General features: G+C 52.0%; 1 protein-coding gene across 1 annotated transcript in view; it reads left to right on the top strand.

Moving 5' to 3' along the window:
* Positions 1-22633, top strand: part of LOC149434524 (protein O-GlcNAcase-like) — a 51890-nt gene that overhangs the window by 4245 nt on the left and 25012 nt on the right. The window contains exon 2 of the mRNA XM_089663684.1: positions 22228-22313. Coding sequence (XP_089519810.1) covers positions 22228-22313 — 86 coding nt within the window. The remainder of the gene's footprint in view (positions 1-22227; positions 22314-22633) is intronic.

Raw genomic sequence — 22633 nt, 5'->3', positions numbered from 1 at the left:
CCACCCGCCAGAATGGTGCGACCCACCCGCCAGAATGGTGCGACCCACCCGCCAGAATGGTGCGACCCACCCGCCAGAATGGTGGGACCACCCGCCAGAATGGTGGGACCACCCGCCAGAATGGTGCGACCCACCCGCCAGAATGGTGCGACCCACCCGCCAGAATGGTGCGACCCACCCGCCAGAATGGTGCGACCCACCCTCCAGAATGGTGCGACCCACCCTCCAGAATGGTGCGACCCACCCTCCAGAATGGTGGGACCAGCCGCCAGAATGGTGGGACCAGCCGCCAGAATGGTGGGACCAGCCGCCAGAATGGTGGGACCAGCCGCCAGAAGGGTGGGACCAGCCGCCAGAAGGGTGGGACCACCCGCCAGAACGGTGCGACCACCCGCCAGAAGGTTAGGAGCACCCACCAGAACATTACGACCACTCGCCGAATATTGATTAGGTCCTCCTTTTGGCTTCCCAAACAACCCTGACCCATGGAGGCACGGACAGCCCTAGACCTCTGAAGTGGTATCTGGCACCAAGCCCTCAGTAGCAGATCCTTTAAAGTGGTTGTAAACCCTTACATATTAGTGCTGCACCGATATGAAAATTCTGGACCGAAACCGAAAATTCAGGACGCACTTGGCGGAAAACCTAAATGGACAATTTGTTAAAAATATATATATACACACAGTGGGGATCGAAAGTTTGGGCACCCCAGCTAAAAATGTGTATTATTGTGCATAAAGAAGCCAAGGAAAGATGGAAAAATCTCCAAAAGGCATCAAATTACAGATTAGACATTCTTATAATATGTCAACAAAAGTTACATTTTATTTCCATCATTTACACTTTCAAAATAACAGAAAACAAAAAATGGCGTCTGCAAAAGTTTGGGCCCCCTGCAGAATTTATAGCATGCACCGCCCCCTTTGCAAAGCTGAGACCTGCCAGTGTCATGGATTGTTCTCAATCATCGTCTGGGAAGACCAGATGATGTCAATCTCAAGGGTTTTAAATGCCCCGACTCATCTGACCTTGCCCCAACAATCAGCACCGTGGGTTCTTCTAAGCAGTTGTCTAGAAAACTGAAACTGAAAATAGTTGACGCTCACAAAGCTGGAGAAGGCTATAAGAAGATAGCAAAGCGTTTTCAGATGTCAATATCCTCTGTTCGGAATGTAATTAAGAAATGGCAGTCATCAGGAACAGTGGAAGTTAAAGCAAGATCTGGAAGACCAAGAAAAATATCAGACAGAACAGCTCGCAGGATTGTGAGAAAAACAATTCAAAACCCACGTTTGACTGCACGATCCCTCCAGAAAGATCTGGCAGACACTGGAGTTGTGGTCACTATTCCACTATAAAGAGATACTTGTACAAATATGGTCTTCATGGAAGAGTCAGCAGAAGAAAACCTCTTCTACGTCCTCACCACAAAAATCATCGTTTGAACTTTGCAAATGATCATATAGAGAAGCCTGATGCATTTTGGAAACAAGTTCTGTGGACCGATGAGGTTAAAATTGAACTTTTTGGCCGGAATGAGCAAAGGTACGTTTGGAGAAGAAGGGGCACAGAATTTAATGAAAAGAACCTCTGTCCAACTGTGAAGCATGGGGTTGGATCAATCATGCTTTGGGGTTGTGTTGCAGCCAGTGGCACAGGGAACATCTCACGAGTAGAAGGAAAAATGGATTCAATAAAATTTCAGCAAATTTTGGATGGTAACTTGATGCCATCTGTGAAAAAGCTGAAGTTAAAGAGAGGATGGCTTCTACAAATGGATAATGATCCTAAACACACCTCGAAATCCACGGGGGATTACATCAAGAGGCGTAAACTGAAGGTTTTGCCATGGCCTTCACAATCTCCTGACCTCAACATCATTGAAAATCTATGGATAGACCTTAAAAGAGCCGTGCGTGACAGACAGCCCAGAAATCTCAAAGAACTGGAAGACTTTTGTAAGGAAGAATGGGCAAAGATACCTCAAACAAGAATTGAAAGACTCTTGGCTGGCTACAAAAAGCGTTTACAAGCCGTGATACTTGCCAAAGGGGGCAGTGCAAGATATTAACTCTGCAGGGGGCCCAAACTTTCGATCCCCACTGTGTGTATATATATATATATATGTGTGTGTGTGTGTGTACGTGTACACACACTTATACTTTAAATGTGCTCCTACCAATAATAATGTTAAGTCAAAATGCATGAAAGTCATTTTGATGACAAAATCCCGATTACGATGAACAGCCACGCCCACAATAATCCTCCATGTTTGTAGTGAAATAAATAGACTTCCGCGCCCACCACCACAAAAAAAAAAAAAACGCACTGCTACTTACCGAATTGTTAGACCCCAGATGATAGGTCGTCTAACAGAGCATGATGCTGAACATATCTTGCTTGTAACATCCTAGATCAGGGGGTCTCCAAACTTTCCTCATCGTTGGTGTCAATGAGAGGAATAGTGCCCGGTTGTCAGTAGCAGAAATTATGCCCCATCGTTGGTGTCAGTGGGAGGAAAAGTGCCTCATCGTTGGTGTCAGTGGGAGGAAAAGTGCCTCATCGTTGGTGTCAGTGGGAGGAAAAGTGCCTCATCGTTGGTGTCAGTGGGAGGAAAAGTGCCTCATCGTTGGTGTCAGTGGGAGGAAAAGTGCCTCATCGTTGGTGTCAGTGGGAGGAAAAGTGCCTCATCGTTGGTGTCAGTGGGAGGAAAAGTGTCTCATCGTTGGTGTCAGTGGGAGGAAAAGTGCCTCATCGTTGGTGTCAGTGGGAGGAAAAGTGCCTCATCGTTGGTGTCAGTGGGAGGAAAAGTGCCTCATCGTTGGTGTCAGTGGGAGGAAAAGTGCCTCATCGTTGGTGTCAGTGGGAGGAAAAGTGCCTCATCGTTGGTGTCAGTGGAAGGAAAAGTGCCTCATCGTTGGTGTCAGTGGAAGGAAAAGTGCCTCATCGTTGGTATCAGTGGGAGGAAAAGTGCCTCATCGTTGGTGTCAGTGGGAGGAATTATGCCCGGTTGTTGTTATCCCTGAGAGGAAAAGTGCCCCAGGGGCGAGATCAAAGCTCCCGACCCCCAGGCCACAGTTTGGAGACCACTGTCCTAGATGGAAAAGAGGTGTCACAGACTTCGGTATCTCTCCTCTCTTCCTCCTTTATTATGATTCGTTGCGCTTTCGGTCAAAAAGGATAATACTCCAGATAGTGGGATAAAATACAAATGATTTAGTGAAACGAATAAAAGAAACACAAACTTCAAAGACAAATGAGGATGTCGGTCATAAACAAAGCTGGTGGCGGCTCCAGACAGGCGTGGGTGACGTCAGCAGAACTCCGCCCAGACCCGACGTACGTCTCACCTCCATCGACCATCACCTGATCTCCTTGACAACCATTATTCTATCAGAACCAGCACTAACATTTTGAGCCCCAATAGCTCTTCTGTTGGGTCGGACTACACAGACCAGCCTTCCCTCCCCACCTCTATAAATGCACCTTTGCCTCCCATGACCCTGCTGCTGGTTGTCCGTCCTTGGACCTTCTTTGTTCGGTCCTGACCACTGCAGACCGGGAACACCCCACAAGAGCTGTAGTTTTTTTTTTTTTGGAGTTGCTCTGACCCAGCCATCTAGACATTACAATTTGGCCCTTTGTCAAAGTCACTCAAATCCTTACACTTTCAGCTTTCAATGATTCCGCTTCAGAGAAAACATGTTTACTTGCTGCCTAATACACTCACCGGCCACTTTTATTAGTGCCAAGAAAATCTCGCCCATACTGTGACACCAACAGCCTGAACCACTGATACAAGGGATGGATCCACCACACCATGACACCACCAGTCTGAACCACTGATACAAGGGATGGATCCACCACACCATGACACCACCAGCCTGAGCCGCTGATACAAGGGATGGATCCACCACACCATGACACCACCAGCCGGAGCCGCTGATACAAGGGATGGATCCACCACACCATGACACCACCAGCCGGAGCCGCTGATACAAGGGATGGATCCACCACACCATGACACCACCAGCCTGAACCACTGATACAAGGGATGGATCCACCACACCATGACACCACCAGTCTGAACCACTGATACAAGGGATGGATCCACCACACCATGACACCACCAGTCTGAACCACTGATACAAGGGATGGATCCACCACACCATGACACCACCAGTCTGAACCACTGATACAAGGGATGGATCCACCACACCATGACACCACCAGCCGGAGCCGCTGATACAAGGGATGGATCCACCACACCATGACACCACCAGCCTGAGCCGCTGATACAAGGGATGGATCCACCACACCATGACACCACCAGCCTGAGCCGCTGATACAAGGGATGGATCCACCACACCATGACACCACCAGCCTGAGCCGTTGATACAAGGGATAGATCCACCACACCATGACACCACCAGCCGGAGCCGCTGATACAAGGGATGGATCCACCACACCATGACACCACCAGCCGGAGCCGCTGATACAAGGGATGGATCCACCACACCATGACACCACCAGCCGGAGCCGCTGATACAAGGGATGGATCCACCACACCATGACACCACCAGCCTGAACCACTGATACAAGGGATGGATCCACCACACCATGACACCACCAGCCTGAACCGCTGATACGAGGGATGAATCCACCACACCATGACACCACCAGCCTGAACCACTGATACAAGGGATGGATCCACCACACCATGACACCACCAGCCTGAACCGCTGATACGAGGGATGAATCCACCACACCATGACACCACCAGCCTGAACCTCTGATACAAGGGATGGATCCGCCACACCATGACACCACCAGCCTGAACCGCTGATACGAGGGATGGATCCACCACACCATGACACCACCAGCCTGAACCGCTGATACGAGGGATGGATCCACCACACCATGACACCACCAGCCTGAACCGCTGATACGAGGGATGGATCCACCACACCATGACACCACCAGCCTGAACCGCTGATACGAGGGATGGATCCACCACACCATGACACCACCAGCCTGAACCTCTGATACGAGGGATGGATCCACCACAGCATGACGCCACCAGCCTGAGCCGCTGATACAAGGGATGGATCCACCACACCATGACACCACCAGCCGGAGCCGCTGATACAAGGGATGGATCCACCACACCATGACACCACCAGCCTGAGCCGCTGATACAAGGGATAGATCCACCACACCATGACACCACCAGCCGGAGCCGCTGATACAAGGAATGGATCCACCACACCATGACACCACCAGCTGGAGCCGCTGATACAAGGGATGGATCCACCACACCATGACACCACCAGCCTGAGCCGCTGATACAAGGGATGGATCCGCCACACCATGACACCACCAGCCTGAACCGCTGATACGAGGGATGGATCCACCACACCATGACACCACCAGCCTGAACCTCTGATACAAGGGATGGATCCACCACACCATGACGCCACCAGCCTGAACCACTGATACAAGGGATGGATCCACCACACCATGACACCACCAGCCTGAACCGCTGATACAAGGGATGGATCCGCCACACCATGACGCCACCAGCCTGAACCGCTGATACGAGGGATGGATCCACCACACCATGACACCACCAGCCTGAACCGCTGATACGAGGGATGGATCCACCACACCATGATACCACCAGCCTGAACCGCTGATACAAGGGATGGATCCACCACACCATGACACCACCAGCCTGAACCGCTGATACAAGGGATGGATCCACCACACCATGACACCACCAGCCTGAACCGCTGATACGAGGGATGGATCCACCACACCATGACACCACCACCACCAGCCTGAACCACTGATACAAGGCAGGATGGATCCATGCTTTCATGTTGTTTACACCAATTTCTGACCCTACCATCTGAATGTCGCAGCTGAAATCCAGACTCATCAGACCAGGCAACGTTTTTCCAATCTTCTATTGTCCAATTTTGGTGAGCCTGTGCAAATTGTAGCGCCCTTTCCTGTTCTTAGCTGACAGGAGTGGCACCCAGTGTGAATGGTAGCCTCATTCCTGTTAGACAGAAGTGGTACCTGGTGTGAATTGTAGCCTCGGTCTCCTGTTCTTAGCTGACAGGAGTGGCACCCGGTGTGAATTGTAGCCTCCATTTCCTGTTAGGTGACAGGAGTGACACCTGGTGTGAATTGTAGCTTTCGTTTCCTGTTCTTAGCTGACAGGAGTGGCACCCGGTGTGAATTGTAGCCTCCGTTTCCTGTTAGCTGACAGGAGTGACACCTGGTGTGAATTGTAGCCTCCGTTTCCTGTTAGCTGACAGGAGTGACACCTGGTGTGAATTGTAGCCTCCTTTCCTGTTCTTAGCTGACAGGAGTGGCACCCGGTGTGGTCTTCTGCTGCTGTAGCCCATCTGTTTCAAGGTTGGACGTGTTGTGTGTTCAGAGATGGTATTCTGCATACCTTATTTTTATCATCTCCAACCAGTCTGCCCATTCTCCTCTGACCTCAACAAGGCATTTTCCTCCACACTACTGCCACTCGCTGTATATTTTCTCTTTTTCGGACCATTCTCTGTAAACCTTTGAGATGGTTGTGCCTGAAAATCCCAGTAGATAGGCAGTTTTTTTTAAATACTCAGACCAGCCGTCTGGCACCAACAACCATGCCACGTTCAAAGTCACTTCAATCCCCTTTCTTCCCCATTCTGATGCTCGGTTGAACTTCAAGTCGTCGTCACCACGTCTAGATGCCTAAATGCATTGAGTTGCTGCCATGTGATTGGCTGATTAGCAATTTGTGTTACTAGGCAATTGTACCTAATGAAGTGACCGTGAGTGTATATACTGTATACTTCCAACTGTCTATTTAACTGTTTGCCTGGCCTGAGCTTTAAAGAAGAATTCTCCCTTCCATTTTTATGAATGTGTCCTTCTTCATGTTGTACTTTGTCCCGTCTTCCTATATGCTGAATAAAGCTAGCTACAAAGTTGGAGCACCTACCCCTCTTCCCTCCTGTCCAACCACGCAGCTAGAGAGAGTTTGTCCCGCCCACTTTCAGGTGCTATGATCAATGTCATTCACTTTACCTGTCTGTGGTCATAATGTTATGGCTGATTGGTGTCTGTAGGCCAAGGTGTGTGAAGCTGCCCTCCATATCCATTGACGTAAGCCGTGGCAGCGCATATCTCGATGTGTGTGCCGGTCTGATCCTGTGTGCCACGGAGCAGCCAGCATTTTGCCTACCTTTTAATGATCTGGTATTTTGCTGAAGTCTTCGTGAAGCTCTGAGGGGTGCAAGGGTGTCATTCTGTGGTTGAAAAATTGCACAACGAAGAATGGCTGGCAAGGCTGCACCCCGGTTCAGAGCCCTGGCTGCAAGGGATCATGGGAACATTTTTAATAGACCTTGATCAGGTTAAATCAAGTGAATACATTCCATCTGCATCAAATCAAAAAGGGGGGACCAAGAAAGGTGCACTCCTAAAAAGGGGGGGGGACCAAGAAAGGTGCACTCCTAAAAAGGGGGGGGACCAAGAAAGGTGCACTCCTAAAAAGGGGGGGGACCAAGAAAGGTGCACTCATAAAAAGGGAGGGGGACCAAGATTGGTGCACTCCAAAAAAGGGGAGGAGATCAAGAATGGTGCACTCAAAAAAAAAAAAGGGAGGGGGGGGGGTGGAGACCAAGAATAGTGCACTCCAAAAAAGGGAGGGGGGGACCAAGAATGGTGCACTCCAAAAAAGGAGGGGGGGAGACCTAGAATGGTGCACTCCAAAAAAAGGGAAAGGGGGAGACCAAGAATGGTGCACTCCGAAAAGGGAGGGGGGGAGACCAAGAATGGTGCACGCCGAAAAATGGAGGGGGGGAGACCAAGAATAGTGCACTCCAAAAAAGGGAGGGAGGGGGGAGACCAAGAATGGTGCACTCCAAAAAGGGAGGGGGGTGACCAAAAATGATGCACTCCAAAAAAGGGAAGTGGGGGGAACCAAGAATGGTGCACTCCAAAAAAGGTGGGGAGACCAAGAATGGTGCACCCCAAACAAGGGGGGGGGGGGGGGGGGACAGTGGAGACCAAGAATGGTGTACTCCGAAAAAAAATGGGGGAGGGGGAGACCAAGAATGGTGCACTCCCAAAAAAAAAAGGGGGGGGGGGGGGGTGCAGGGGGTGGTGACCAAGAATGGTGCACTCCATAAAAAGTCACGATTTCTATGTGTGCCTATTTATCGCTTCCTGCAACATATTTGGCGCATGGCAGATTAGTATGCCACGTGGTGATGGCACCAGATTCAAGTACCCCAGCGAGCACCAAAAAATGTGGTGCAATTCTCATCCGCACAAATCTCTCCTAACTGCAATGCTGCTTGTTGCCATCCGCCTTTCCCCCCCGCCCCCCCCCCCCCCCCCCCCAGTATTTATGCCTCTTTGGTACTGGTGTCCATTTTAGAACCGTTTTTAAATTGGAGCGTCGGTGCCGTCACATCAATCTGTCGTCCCGTGTAATCGGACGTTTATACAAAATGTCGCTAACACTTTTAAAGTGGAACTAAACCCTCCTCTGCTTTGTAGCCAAGGAAGCTGCCATCTTGGCCCTCTGTTTGCACTGCAGTTGCCTGGTTGCACTTAACTGATTTGGTAGCTGGTAGCGGGCCCCAATGAAATTAAAAAGTGTAAAACAGAATGTGACAGGGAGGCCAGATGGGCCCCCTGGAGCATGGGACAGGATCGCCACTGCGACCCCTGACGCTACACCACTTGGGGTGGGGATGTGGTAAAAACAGATCTCACGATGAGGTTTTACTGCCCCTCAAACCGCAATTGTAAACAAGTCCTTACTAGCCTAAGCCCCGTATATGGCCATTTCAGACTGACGCGCTGCGGTTTACCTGCACCGTGGGTGCAAGTACAGTGCACCTGTGGGCTAGCTGAGCTTTGCCATAGCATTCTATCTTGCGGATGTGGTGCATTTTCTGAAAGCGAACCAAAACTGCCGACCACTTAAGTGATTTTGGTAGCTGGTCGTGGGCCACAATGAAATGAAAAAGTGTAAACCAGAATGTGAAAGGGAGGCCAGATGGGCCCCCTGGAGCATGGGCCCAGGATCACCACTGCGACCCCTGACGCTACACCATGCGGTAAAAACAGATCTGTTATGGGGGTTTACTGCCCCTCAAACTGCAAATGTAAACAAAATCCTTACTAGCCTAAGCCCCCTATATGGCCATTTCATACTGACATGCTGCGGTTTACCTGCACCGCGGGTGCAATACAGTGCACCTGTTGGTTAGCTGCGCTTTGCCATAGCATTATATTACATCTTGCGGATGTGGTGCACTTTCTGAAAGCGAACCAAAACTGCCGACCACTTAAGTGATTTTGGTAGCTGGTCGCGGGCCACAATGAAATGAAAAAGTGTAAAACAGAATGTGAAAGGGAGGCCAGATGGGCCCCCTGGAGCATGGGCCCAGGATCACCACTGCGATCCCTGGCGCTACACCAGTTAAGGGGGGATGCGGTAAAACAGATCTCAACTAAGGGTCTTACTGCCCTCAAACCACTTAGTTGATTTGATAACTGGATGCGGGACACAATGAAATGTAAAAGAGAATGTGAAAGGGAGGCCAGATGGGCCCCCTGGAGCATGGGACAGGATCACCACTGCGATCCCTGGCGCTACACCAGTTGAGGGGGGGAAGGGGGATGCGGTAAAACAGATCTCAACTAAGTGGTCTTACTGCCCCTCAAACCACTTAGGTGATTTGGTAACTGGTCGCGGGACACAATGAAATGTAAAACGGAAAGTGAAAGGGAGGCCAAATGGACCCCCTGGAGCATGGGGCCAGGATCACCACTGCGAACCCTGACGCTACACCATGCAGTAAAAACAGATCTCAACTATGGGGTCTTACTGCCCCTCAAACCGCAAATGTAAACAAGTCCTTACTAGCCTAAGCCCCCTATATGGCCATTTCACACTGACGCACTGCGGTTTACCTGCACCGTGGGTGCGGTACAGTGCACCTGCGGGCTAGCTGAGCTTTTCCATAGCATTCTATTCTATGTTGGCTGTGTGGTGCACTTTCTGAAAGCAAACCCCCAAGATGTAATAGAAATGCGCTTCCCTGATTGGAAGTAGAGGGCCACATCAGAGCACTCCGAGGGCCACCTGTGGCCCAGTGGCAACAGGTTGAGCACCCGTGGTCTACATGGTCCCAGAGCTTCCCTCTCTGGCCATCCAGCAGCATTGGATCCTTGCCCTTTACTGGCTTCATAGGTTCACCCCTGACCAGTAGGCCCATTAGCAGGGCTTCAGTACAATGCATTTGACATGCATTAGGGAGGACTATTGCGGGTCATTGTGACTATAGGAATTGTGGCATTGAACTGAAACTGGGGCGCCTGTTGTTATCTTTTCCTTTTTATCATTCATCGCATGCCTTGAATGTAACCGCTTTGAGGAAACTGATACATTGACGGGTTTAGTTCCGTTTTAACATTTGTTGCAGCACATACAACCTATCTTACAACATTGTGACTACTTGGTGCAGCGCCGAGTTAACCCATCACCTTGCACCATGTCACATAGAGTGAAGGAAATGCGTATTTGCTCCCCGGCTGATGTTGAATGTTCGCCCCTCACAGAGAAATGATCGGTCTACAAATCGAATGTTCGGTGTATTGTAACACTGAGAGACAGAATACAACAACAAATTCAGCAGAAATGCGTCTAACAAATGATGACTGATCTGCATGTTCATGAGGGAAAGAAGGATTTGATCCCTTCACAAAACATGACTTAGTACTTGCTGGCCAATCCCTTGTTGGCAATCACAGAGGACAGACGTTTCCTGGATTGGCCCCAGGTTCGCACACATCTCAGGAGGGATTTTGGCCCACTCCTCTTGGCAGATCCTCTCCAAGTCATTAAGGTTCGGTGGCTGACGTTTGGCAACTCGAACTTTCAGCTCCCTCCACAGATTTTCAATCGGATGAAGGTCTGGAGACTGGCTAGGCCACTCCAGGACCTTAATGTGCGTCTTCTTGAGCCGCTCCTTTGTTGCCTTGGCCGTGTGTTTTGGGTCATTGTCATGCTGGAACACCCATCCACCACCCATTTTCAATGCCCTGGCTGAGGGAAGAAGGTTCTCACCCAAGATTTGATGGTACATTGCCCCGTCCATCGTCCCTTTGATGCGGTGCAGTTGTCCTGTCCCCTTAGCAGAAAAACACCCTCAAAGCAGAATGTTTCCACCACCATGTTTGACAGTTGGGATGGTGTTCTTGGGGTCATAGGCAGCATTCCTCCTCCTCCAAACACGGCGAGTTGAGTTGATGCCAAAGAGCTGGATTTTGGTCTCATCTGACCAGGGGCGGACTGACAACTCATGGGGCCCCCGGGCAATAGGGGATCATGGGGCCCCTGTGTCCTTGCCAAAACTCAAAAAAGCCTATGAAAAAGGTACCAGGGGCATCTCATGGGGCCCCCTACTGACCCCAGGCCCTCGGGCAGTGCCCGAGTTTCCAAATGGTTAGTCCGCCCCTGCATCTGACCACACTTCCAACCAGTCCTCCTCTGCATCATTCAGATGTTCAGTGGCAGACTTCAGACGGGCCTGGACATGTGCTTTCTTGAGCAGAGGGACCTTGCGGGCACTGCAGGATTTCAGTCCTTGTCGGCGTAGTGTGTTACCAATTGTTTTCTTGGTGACTGTGGTCCCAGCTGCCTGGAGATCATTGACAAGATCCTCACGTGTAGTTCTGGGATGATTCCTCACTGTTCTCATGATCATTGACACTCCACGAGGGGAGATCTTGCATGGTGCACCAAGACCTAGGGAGACTGACACTTGTTTTGTGTTTCTTCCATTTGTGAATGATTGCACCAACTGTTGTCACCTTCTCACCAAGCTGCTTGGCCATAGTTTGGTAGCCCAGTCCAGCCTTGTGTAGGTCTACCATCTTGTCCCTGACATCCTTGAACAGCTCTTTGGTCTTTGCCATGGTGGAGAGTTTGGAATCTGATGGTTTGATTGGTCCTGTGGACAGGTGTCTTTTTTATACAGGTAACACAATGAGATTAGCAGCACTCCCTTTAAGAGACTGCTTCTAATCTCAGCTTGTTACCTGTATGAGAGACACCTGGGAGCCAGAAATCCTGCTGAATGATAGGGGATCCAATCCTTCTTTCCCTCATGAACATGCAGATCAGTCATCATTTGTTAGACGCATTTCTGCTGAATTTGTTGTTGTATTCTGTCTCTCAGTGTTACACCGAACATTCCATTGTTAGACCGATCATTTCTGTGTGAGGGGCGAACATTCAGCATCAGCCGGGAGCAAATACGCATTTCCTTCACGGTATTGTATACCGTAACACACATGCCACCATTAAGCCCCGGTTCACACTGGATCCGACTGGTGAAATCATGCAGCTTCACTTGAAGTTGACCGGCAGTGCGACTTAATAGACATCTGTGCGACTTGATGCACAGATATCTATGCAAGCTGCACCGGAAATTGGCAGAAGTAGTACAGAAACTGCTTTTGAAATAGGTGCGACTCCGACTTCGTTTGAAAGGTTCTTTTTGCCGATCGTTGGACGCAATTTGAACAGTCAAATCGCATGACAATTCGCATCAGTGTGAACCGGGGCTTAAAGCGGAGTTCCAGCTGAAAAAAAAATAGTCAACAGTTACAAAAAACTGTAGCTACTGACTTTTTATAAATACAGACAGTTACCTGTCCCTCGGTCCAGCTGTGTCCTCACCACGGCTGGTTTCACCGTCCATCTTCTCTCCCCGGCGCCGGCATCTTCAGTGTGGGCACCCGGCTGTGACAGCTTGGTTCCCACTGCACATGTGCAAGAAGCTCTGCGGTTTGTAAATGGCCCCGTAGTCTTCTGGGACACGTGATGGGTGGACAAGTTCGCAGTGGGAGCGGTACCTGTCATTCGGGTACCCGCTCCCCAAAGGTGCCAATCCTTAATGGGGAGAGGGGCACAAAGACTTAAAGCGGAACTTCCCCTTTTAGGTGGAGCTCTGTTTTTAAAGGATAAGTTCACCTTTTGACAAAAAAATTCACTTTTTTTTTTTTTTGCAGTTAAAAAAAAAAATTGTGCATTTTTAATATTTTTGTTGCTGGAGCCTGTAAAGCATTGCATCAGCGATCAGTGGATTGCCGGTGCCATGCATGTGTCCTGCAGACCTGTCAGTATATGCATCCTGTATGGGCAAGCGGATATACAGACAGGGAAGAATCAATGAACTACCAGAGCGCTCCACAGCACCGTGGTAGTTCATTGAGGACTACAAGCCGACAGCCACTAAGGCTGGTGGGACTTGTAGTTCGCTAAGGCTGGTGGGACTTGTAGTCTGCTAAGGCTGGCGGGACTTGTAGTTTGCTAAGGCTGGCGGGACTTGTAGTTTGCCAAGGCTGGCGGGACTTGTAGTTTGCCAAGGCTGGCGGGACTTGTAGTTTGCCAAGGCTGGCGGGACTTGTAGTTTGCTAAGGCTGGCGGGACTTGTAGTTTGCCAAGGCTGGCGGGACTTGTAGTTTGCCAAGGCTGGCGGGACTTGTAGTTTGCCAAGGCTGGCGGGACTTGTAGTTTGCCAAGGCTGGCGGGACTTGTAGTTTGCCAAGGCTGGCGGGACTTGTAGTTTGCCAAGGCTGGCGGGACTTGTAGTTTGCCAAGGCTGGCGGGACTTGTAGTTTGCCAAGGCTGGCGGGACTTGTAGTTTGCCAAGGCTGGCGGGACTTGTAGTTTGCCAAGGCTGGCGGGACTTGTAGTTTGCTAAGGCTGTTGGGACTTGTAGTTTGCTAAGGCTGGCGGGACTTGTAGTTTGCCAAGGCTGGCGGGACTTGTAGTTTGCCAAGGCTGGCGGGACTTGTAGTTTGCCAAGGCTGGCGGGACTTGTAGTTTGCCAAGGCTGGCGGGACTTGTAGTTTGCAAGGCTGGCGGGACTTGTAGTTTGCCAAGGCTGGCGGGACTTGTAGTTTGCCAAGGCTGGCGGGACTTGTAGTTTGCCAAGGCTGGCGGGACTTGTAGTTTGCCAAGGCTGGCGGGACTTGTAGTTTGCCAAGGCTGGCGGGACTTGTAGTTTGCCAAGGCTGGCGGGACTTGTAGTTTGCCAAGGCTGGCGGGACTTGTAGTTTGCCAAGGCTGGCGGGACTTGTAGTTCGCTTATTCACAGATGTATCAAGCATAGGTATCCAGGATTTGCCAATCCTGTGCAATATCATCTCCAAACTCCACAAAAATGATCACACTCCTATCCGAACGAACGTGGTGACGTCATCCAAGGTCCCATCCCTACGCGTTTCGTCACCACACATGACTTCATCACGGGGAAAAAAAAAAAAGCTTGTACCCTGTCAATATGCTGCAGAGGAGGACTCTTGCTCTCTGTGTTGAAGCAGTGGTCTCTCTTAGGAGGTATGGCATTCTTCCCCCTCAGAGCTTTCCAATTGGTAGGAAACATGAGTTTTTTTGTGGCAGGGGGCAGCCTTTTAAAGAAAAATCCACTATTCCAAACGTTTGTTTTGATGCACCTGGAATGTGTTTCGCTGATTTTAATCGAACGATCGATCCGGCTTTAGTTCGACTATATTCAATGGGGTTTCAGACTAATACCAGTCATCTGCAGCTCCCTGATTGGACTTTTCCCATTGCCTGGAGCCGCCCTTTAAAACTTTAGCAATAATTCGGCGGGAACCGGTTCTGACCAATTAAGTGATCCTAAAAGAGTCCCCTGGTTGATCTCAGTCCTTGTGACAGGAAGTGTGTCCTATTTTTTTTTTTCTGCTTACTAATGACTCTATTGTGTCTTCCTCATTGTGCACAGATGGGAGAGACCTGAGCACAAGTGTCTTCTACTATTGGATGGAGAAAGCAAGATGCATACTGCGCTCTGCAGCGATTTTATATACGATCTTCCTTAGATAGGCAGTGTGGACTGTTCTGTGCTGTATGAAAACATCTGAAGTCACATTCGTTCAGTCTTTTGCGCACAACACGCAGTTGGGTACAGCTTGGCGGTGCCCTGCAGCAAAAAAACACATTATTTCTTGGTAGCCGTGCCAGGTGCATTGAATTATCCGCTCATGCACCATGTTTGTTCTGCTGTTGTCACCCAGTGAGGTGATGGTCTATGTGACAGCCGTTCAGACATTTTTTTTTTATTTCTTTTTTTTTCACAGCGTTGTCGTTAAACTTGGATCTGTTCATATATTTGGTGCATTTTTTATTTTTTCTGCAGCATTTAATATTTTACTCCTAAAACTTTAGTTGATCTGATACGGCAAAGATTTCTTCTATCAGCACTAGGAGTCGACCTGCGGTAGGGTGGGCTGTTTTTTTTTTTTTTTTGTTTTTTTGTTTTTGAAAACCGTTTTTTTAGATTTTTTTGAAAAGTTACAATAGAAAGAAAGGAAAGCAGCATTGTAAAGCCATAGATCTGCAAGGGGGAGGTGCAGCTGGAGGGCCGACACCCAGTTCCTCTGTTCCACCCTCTCCATCTTTATTTGTTGGATGCAGGCAGCTCCTGCCACATGGCATCCTTGGTTGCTTGGACAGAGGCAGATGCCTAAACCATGTTAACCCAATAACACTGTGCAGTCCAGCCCTGTACATCCAACCAGCCAAGGACGCTAGGTGGCAGGGGCCACCTGCAACCTAAAACCCAAGGATGCTAGGTGGCAGGGGCCACCTGCAACCAAAAACCCAAGGACGCTAGGTGGCAGGGGCCACCTGCAACCAAAAACCCAAGGACGCTAGGTGGCAGGGGCCACCTGCAACCAAAAACCCAAGGACGCTAGGTGGCAGGGGCCACCTGCAACCAAAAACCCAAGGACGCTAGGTGGCAGGGGCCACCTGCAACCAAAAACCCAAGGACGCTAGGTGGCAGGGGCCACCTGCAACCAAAAACCCAAGGACGCTAGGTGGCAGGGGCCACCTGCAACCAAAAACCCAAGGACGCTAGGTGGCAGGGGCCACCTGCAACCTAAAACCCAAGGACGCTAGGTGGCAGGGGCCACCTAAAAACCAAGGACACTAGGTGGCGGGGGCCACCTGCAACCTAAAAATCAAGGCAGCTAGGTGGCGGGGGCCACCTGCAACCTAAAAATCAAGGCAGCTAGGTGGCGGGGGCCACCTGCAACCTAAAAATCAAGGCAGCTAGGTGGCGGGGGCCAACTGCAACCTAAAAAAACAATATTAACCCAATAACACTGTGCAGTCCAGCCCCCTGCATCCAACCAGCCAAGGATGCTAGATGGCAGGGGCCACCTGAAACCTAAAACCCAAGGACGCTAGGTGGCCCAGGCCACCTAAAACCCAAGGACGCTAGGTGGCAGGGGCCACCTGCAACCTAAAACCCAAGGACGCTAGGTGGCAGGGGCCACCTGCAACCTAAAACCCAAGGACGCTAGGTGGCAGGGGCCACCTGCAACCTAAAACCCAAGGACGCTAGGTGACAGGGGCCACCTGCAACCTAAAACCCAAGGACGCTAGGTGGCAGGGGCCACCTGCAACCTAAAACCCAAGGACGCTAGGTGGCAGGGGCCACCTGCAACCTAAAACCCAAGGACGCTAGGTGGCAGGGGCCACCTGCAACCTAAAACCCAAGGACGCTAGGTGGCAGGGGCCACCTGCAACCTAAAACCCAAGGACGCTAGGTGGCAGGGGCCACCTGCAACCTAAAACCCAAGGACGCTAGGTGGCAGGGGCCACCTGCAACCTAAAACCCAAGGACGCTAGGTGGCAGGGCCACCTGCAACCTAAAACCCAAGGACGCTAGGTGGCAGGGGCCACCTTTAACCTAAAACCCAAGGACGCTAGGTGGCAGGGGCCACCTGCAACCTAAAACCCAAGGACGCTAGGTGGCAGGGGCCACCTGCAACCAAAACCCAAGGACGCTAGGTGGCAGGGGCCACCTGCAACCTAAACCCAAGGACGCTAGGTGGCAGGGGCCACCTGCAACCTAAAACCCAAGAACGCTAGGTGGCAGGGGCCACCTGCAACCTAAAACCCAAGGACGCTAGGTGGCAGGGGCCACCTGCAACCTAAAACCCAAGGACGCTAGGTGGCAGGGGCCACCTGCAACCTAAAACCCAAGGACGCTAGGTGGCAGGGCCACCTGCAACCTAAAACCCAAGGACGCTAGGTGGCAGGGGCCACCTGCAACCTAAAACCCAAGGACGCTAGGTGGCAGGGGCCACCTGCAACCTAAAACCCAAGGACGCTAGGTGGCAGGGGCCACCTGCAACCTAAAACCCAAGGACGCTAGGTGGCAGGGGCCACCTGCAACCTAAAACCCAAGGACGCTAGGTGGCAGGGGCCACCTGCAACCTAAAACCCAAGGACGCTAGGTGGCAGGGGCCACCTGCAACCTAAAACCCAAGGACGCTAGGTGGCAGGGGCCACCTGCAACCTAAAACCCAAGGACGCTAGGTGGCAGGGGCCACCTGCAACCTAAACCCAAGGACGCTAGGTGGCAGGGGCCACCTGCAACCTAAAACCCAAGGACGCTAGGTGGCAGGGGCCACCTGCAACCTAAAACCCAAGGACGCTAGGTGGCAGGGGCCACCTGCAACCTAAAACCCAAGGACGCTAGGTGGCAGGGGCCACCTGCAACCTAAAACCCAAGGACGCTAGGTGGCAGGGGCCACCTGCAACCTAAAACCCAAGGACGCTAGGTGGCAGGGGCCACCTGCAACCTAAAACCCAAGGACGCTAGGTGGCAGGGGCCACCTGCAACCTAAAACCCAAGGACGCTAGGTGGCAGGGCCACCTGCAACCTAAAACCCAAGGACGCTAGGTGGCAGGGGCCACCTGCAACCTAAAACCCAAGGACGCTAGGTGGCAGGGGCCACCTGCAACCTAAAACCCAAGGACGCTAGGTGGCAGGGGCCACCTGCAACCTAAAACCCAAGGACGCTAGGTGGCAGGGGCCACCTGCAACCTAAAACCCAAGGACGCTAGGTGGCAGGGGCCACCTGCAACCTAAAACCCAAGGACGCTAGGTGGCAGGGGCCACCTGCAACCTAAAACCCAAGGACGCTAGGTGGCAGGGGCCACCTGCAACCTAAAACCCAAGGACGCTAGGTGGCAGGGGCCACCTGCAACCTAAAACCCAAGGACGCTAGGTGGCAGGGGCCACCTGCAACCTAAAACCCAAGGACGCTAGGTGGCAGGGGCCACCTGCAACCTAAAACCCAAGGACGCTAGGTGGCAGGGGCCACCTGCAACCTAAAACCCAAGGACGCTAGGTGGCAGGGGCCACCTGCAACCTAAAACCCAAGGACGCTAGGTGGCAGGGGCCACCTGCAACCTAAAACCCAAGGACGCTAGGTGGCAGGGGCCACCTGCAACCTAAAACCCAAGGACGCTAGGTGGCAGGGGCCACCTGCAACCTAAAACCCAAGGACGCTAGGTGGCAGGGGCCACCTGCAACCTAAAACCCAAGGACGCTAGGTGGCAGGGGCCACCTGCAACCTAAAACCCAAGGACGCTAGGTGGCAGGGGCCACCTGCAACCTAAAACCCAAGGACGCTAGGTGGCAGGGGCCACCTGCAACCTAAAACCCAAGGACGCTAGGTGGCAGGGGCCACCTGCAACCTAAAACCCAAGGACGCTAGGTGGCAGGGGCCACCTGCAACCTAAAACCCAAGGACGCTAGGTGGCAGGGGCCACCTGCAACCTAAAACCCAAGGACGCTAGGTGGCAGGGGCCACCTGCAACCTAAAACCCAAGGACGCTAGGTGGCAGGGGCCACCTGCAACCTAAAACCCAAGGACGCTAGGTGGCAGGGGCCACCTGCAACCTAAAACCCAAGGACGCTAGGTGGCAGGGGCCACCTGCAACCTAAAACCCAAGGACGCTAGGTGGCAGGGGCCACCTGCAACCTAAAACCCAAGGACGCTAGGTGGCAGGGGCCACCTGCAACCTAAAACACAAGGACGCTAGGTGGCAGGGGCCACCTGCAACCTAAAACCCAAGGACGCTAGGTGGCAGGGGCCACCTGCAACCTAAAACCCAAGGACGCTAGGTGGCAGGGGCCACCTGCAACCTAAAACCCAAGGACGCTAGGTGGCAGGGGCCACCTGCAACCTAAAACCCAAGGACGCTAGGTGGCAGGGCCACCTGCAACCTAAAACCCAAGGACGCTAGGTGGCAGGGGCCACCTGCAACCTAAAACCCAAGGACGCTAGGTGGCAGGGGCCACCTGCAACCTAAAACCCAAGGACGCTAGGTGGCAGGGGCCACCTGCAACCTAAAACCCAAGGACGCTAGGTGGCAGGGGCCACCTGCAACCTAAAACCCAAGGACGCTAGGTGGCAGGGGCCACCTGCAACCTAAAACCCAAGGACGCTAGGTGGCAGGGGCCACCTGCAACCTAAAACCCAAGGACGCTAGGTGGCAGGGGCCACCTGCAACCTAAAACCCAAGGACGCTAGGTGGCAGGGGCCACCTGCAACCTAAAACCCAAGGACGCTAGGTGGCAGGGGCCACCTGCAACCTAAAACCCAAGGACGCTAGGTGGCAGGGGCCACCTGCAACCTAAAACCCAAGGACGCTAGGTGGCAGGGGCCACCTGCAACCTAAAACCCAAGGACGCTAGGTGGCAGGGGCCACCTGCAACCTAAAACCCAAGGACGCTAGGTGGCAGGGGCCACCTGCAACCTAAAACCCAAGGACGCTAGGTGGCAGGGGCCACCTGCAACCTAAAACCCAAGGACGCTAGGTGGCAGGGGCCACCTGCAACCTAAAACCCAAGGACGCTAGGTGGCAGGGGCCACCTGCAACCTAAAACCCAAGGACGCTAGGTGGCAGGGGCCACCTGCAACCTAAAACCCAAGGACGCTAGGTGGCAGGGGCCACCTGCAACCTAAAACCCAAGGACGCTAGGTGGCAGGGGCCACCTGCAACCTAAAACCCAAGGACGCTAGGTGGCAGGGGCCAGCTGCAACCTAAAACCCAAGGACGCTAGGTGGCAGGGGCCAGCTGCAACCTAAAACCCAAGGACGCTAGGTGGCAGGGGCCACCTGCAACCTAAAACCCAAGGACGCTAGGTGGCAGGGGCCACCTGCAACCTAAAACCCAAGGACGCTAGGTGGCAGGGGCCCACCTGCAACCTAAAACCCAAGGACGCTAGGTGGCAGGGGCCACCTGCAACCTAAAACCCAAGGACGCTAGGTGGCAGGGGCCACCTGCAACCTAAAACCCAAGGACGCTAGGTGGCAGGGGCCACCTGCAACCTAAAACCCAAGGACGCTAGGTGGCAGGGGCCACCTGCAACCTAAAACCCAAGGACGCTAGGTGGCAGGGGCCACCTGCAACCTAAAACCCAAGGACGCTAGGTGGCAGGGGCCACCTGCAACCTAAAACCCAAGGACGCTAGGTGGCAGGGGCCACCTGCAACCTAAAACCCAAGGACGCTAGGTGGCAGGGGCCACCTGCAACCTAAAACCCAAGGACGCTAGGTGGCAGGGGCCACCTGCAACCTAAAACCCAAGGACGCTAGGTGGCAGGGGCCACCTGCAACCTAAAACCCAAGGACGCTAGGTGGCAGGGGCCACCTGCAACCTAAAACCCAAGGACGCTAGGTGGCAGGGCCACCTGCAACCTAAAACCCAAGGACGCTAGGTGGCAGGGGCCACCTGCAACCTAAAACCCAAGGACGCTAGGTGGCAGGGGCCACCTGCAACCTAAAACCCAAGGACGCTAGGTGGCAGGGGCCACCTGCAACCTAAAACCCAAGGACGCTAGGTGGCAGGGGCCACCTGCAACCTAAAACCCAAGGACGCTAGGTGGCAGGGGCCACCTGCAACCTAATAAACTCAGGATGCCAGGTGGCAGGGGCCACCTGCAACCTAAAAACCAGGGACGCCAGGTGGCAGGGGCCACCTGCAACCTAAAAACCAGGGACGCCAGGTGGCAGGGGCCACCTGCAACCTAAAAAAACAAGGATGCTAGGTGACGCGGGCTACATGCAACCTAAAAAACAAGGATGCTAGATGGCAGAGGCTGCCTATGTTCTAGCACCCATGGATGCTAGGTGGAAGATGTCTGCATTCTAACAACCATAGAGTGAGCGGAACAGTAGAATTGGTGGGGACCCACAAGCTGCACCCTCCTGTAGGCAAGCTCACTGAATAGGGCGCAGTAGCATCTGAACTTTGCTTAAGCGCAACTTCGTTTTGCCCGCTAATTGGGCTTCTATCAGCAGAGGAGCAAGGAATAAAGCAAATGCATTTTCAACCTTTAGATAATCCAAATCGAATCTTTCCAGAAGTGGCACAGAGGCTATTCTCTATTTTTTTTTGCACACTAGACCTTTTCTGTAGCCATTGCTACCTACCTACCATATTTTTTCTTTAACTTACCTGGCTGTTTATGCCCAGCATTGATACATGTGACTTCAGATTCCTAATTCTTAGGGCTGTAATAATGCTGCCTCTATTACACGGACTGTTGTAGCTTTTAGCGTGCCAGGCTATTCATTATAACAATGTTGGTATCTCATCCCGTGTGCCAAGTTGTACGAAGAGGTTATCCAGTCGGTTTTGTGTACCAGGAGGGTCTGTACATAAATGCTAGTCTTGCTCCTAAGGGACTAAAGCCTTCTTTAGTTGTGGAGGTCGTCTCTCTCTGTCGATGACACCAGTGTCTTCGTAAGTTAGGTTAACGGATGAAGAACCTGCCAACTGAGCCTGCCCTCCCCTCCCTTTCCCGATGACCATGATGGGACCAGCTGAACTCCAAAGATGAATATGGAAGCCTCCTAAGATGCTTCTGAGCAGGATGTAGCCGTGCTGAAGGTCATTTAATCAAGCTGCACTCAAATGCATGCTTGTTTTGGTTGGAGTCTAATATGTGCCAACTTGTAGACCGTTTTTTAAGGCAGCTTGGCCTTGCCATGACCATTTCATTGCCGTTGCCCAACCCTTGCCGCTAAGGCATCGGCCACTACTCAGTTGGGGGCCAGATAAACCTTTATGTGCAGACTTTTTCTGACGTTCTCATATCGGCATGTAACTGGAAGACCTCTCTAAGCCTTTCCAAGGGGGTACTCTTGAATTTTGTCAATGCACAGGATTATTACAGCCTGGAATGAGCAAAAGACTTGGCAGAAGTTAGAGAGCCCCCTCCAAAGTATATTGCTGGACACGTAGACTCTCGAAAACCCCCTTCATGTAACGTTCTCCGCTTGGATCTGATTTCAACAGGGTGTCGTAGTCAATCTTCAGCACAGTTCTTAAGTGGAGACCAAGAGCCCTGGGCCTTTAGAGGAGGTCTAGCTGGAGAGTTCCAGGTATCAACACGAATTCAAAACTCAATAACTTTATTTTCACACTTTATGTTCAAACCGACATTTCTGTGCATCTGAGGCATTGAAAGGATTGGTCTGCTGAAGGCTTTGACTGTAACAATCTAATCTTACGATTTGTTTTTTTTTTCCTTTGTTCACTTAACCATCCTGTTTTTCAGGTGGAGGAGATGTCGCGCTCCCAAAAGCGCCAGGGGTTGCGCCGCGAGTAGTTGCATTTCACATTGTTCCTTTGCAGGTCGCGCAGCGCCTGTCCTTAGTTGCGCCTGCGAGCGTGCGCAGCGTGCGCATGCTTGGCTAACCAC

The sequence above is a fragment of the Staurois parvus genome, unplaced genomic scaffold (assembly GCF_062004578.1).
Source record: "Staurois parvus isolate SC_StPar_1 unplaced genomic scaffold, SC_StPar_1.0 ptg001747l, whole genome shotgun sequence".
Taxonomy (NCBI): domain Eukaryota; kingdom Metazoa; phylum Chordata; class Amphibia; order Anura; family Ranidae; genus Staurois; species Staurois parvus.
Note: the sequence above shows the minus strand (reverse complement) of the source record. Positions and strands in the feature narration are given on the sequence as shown.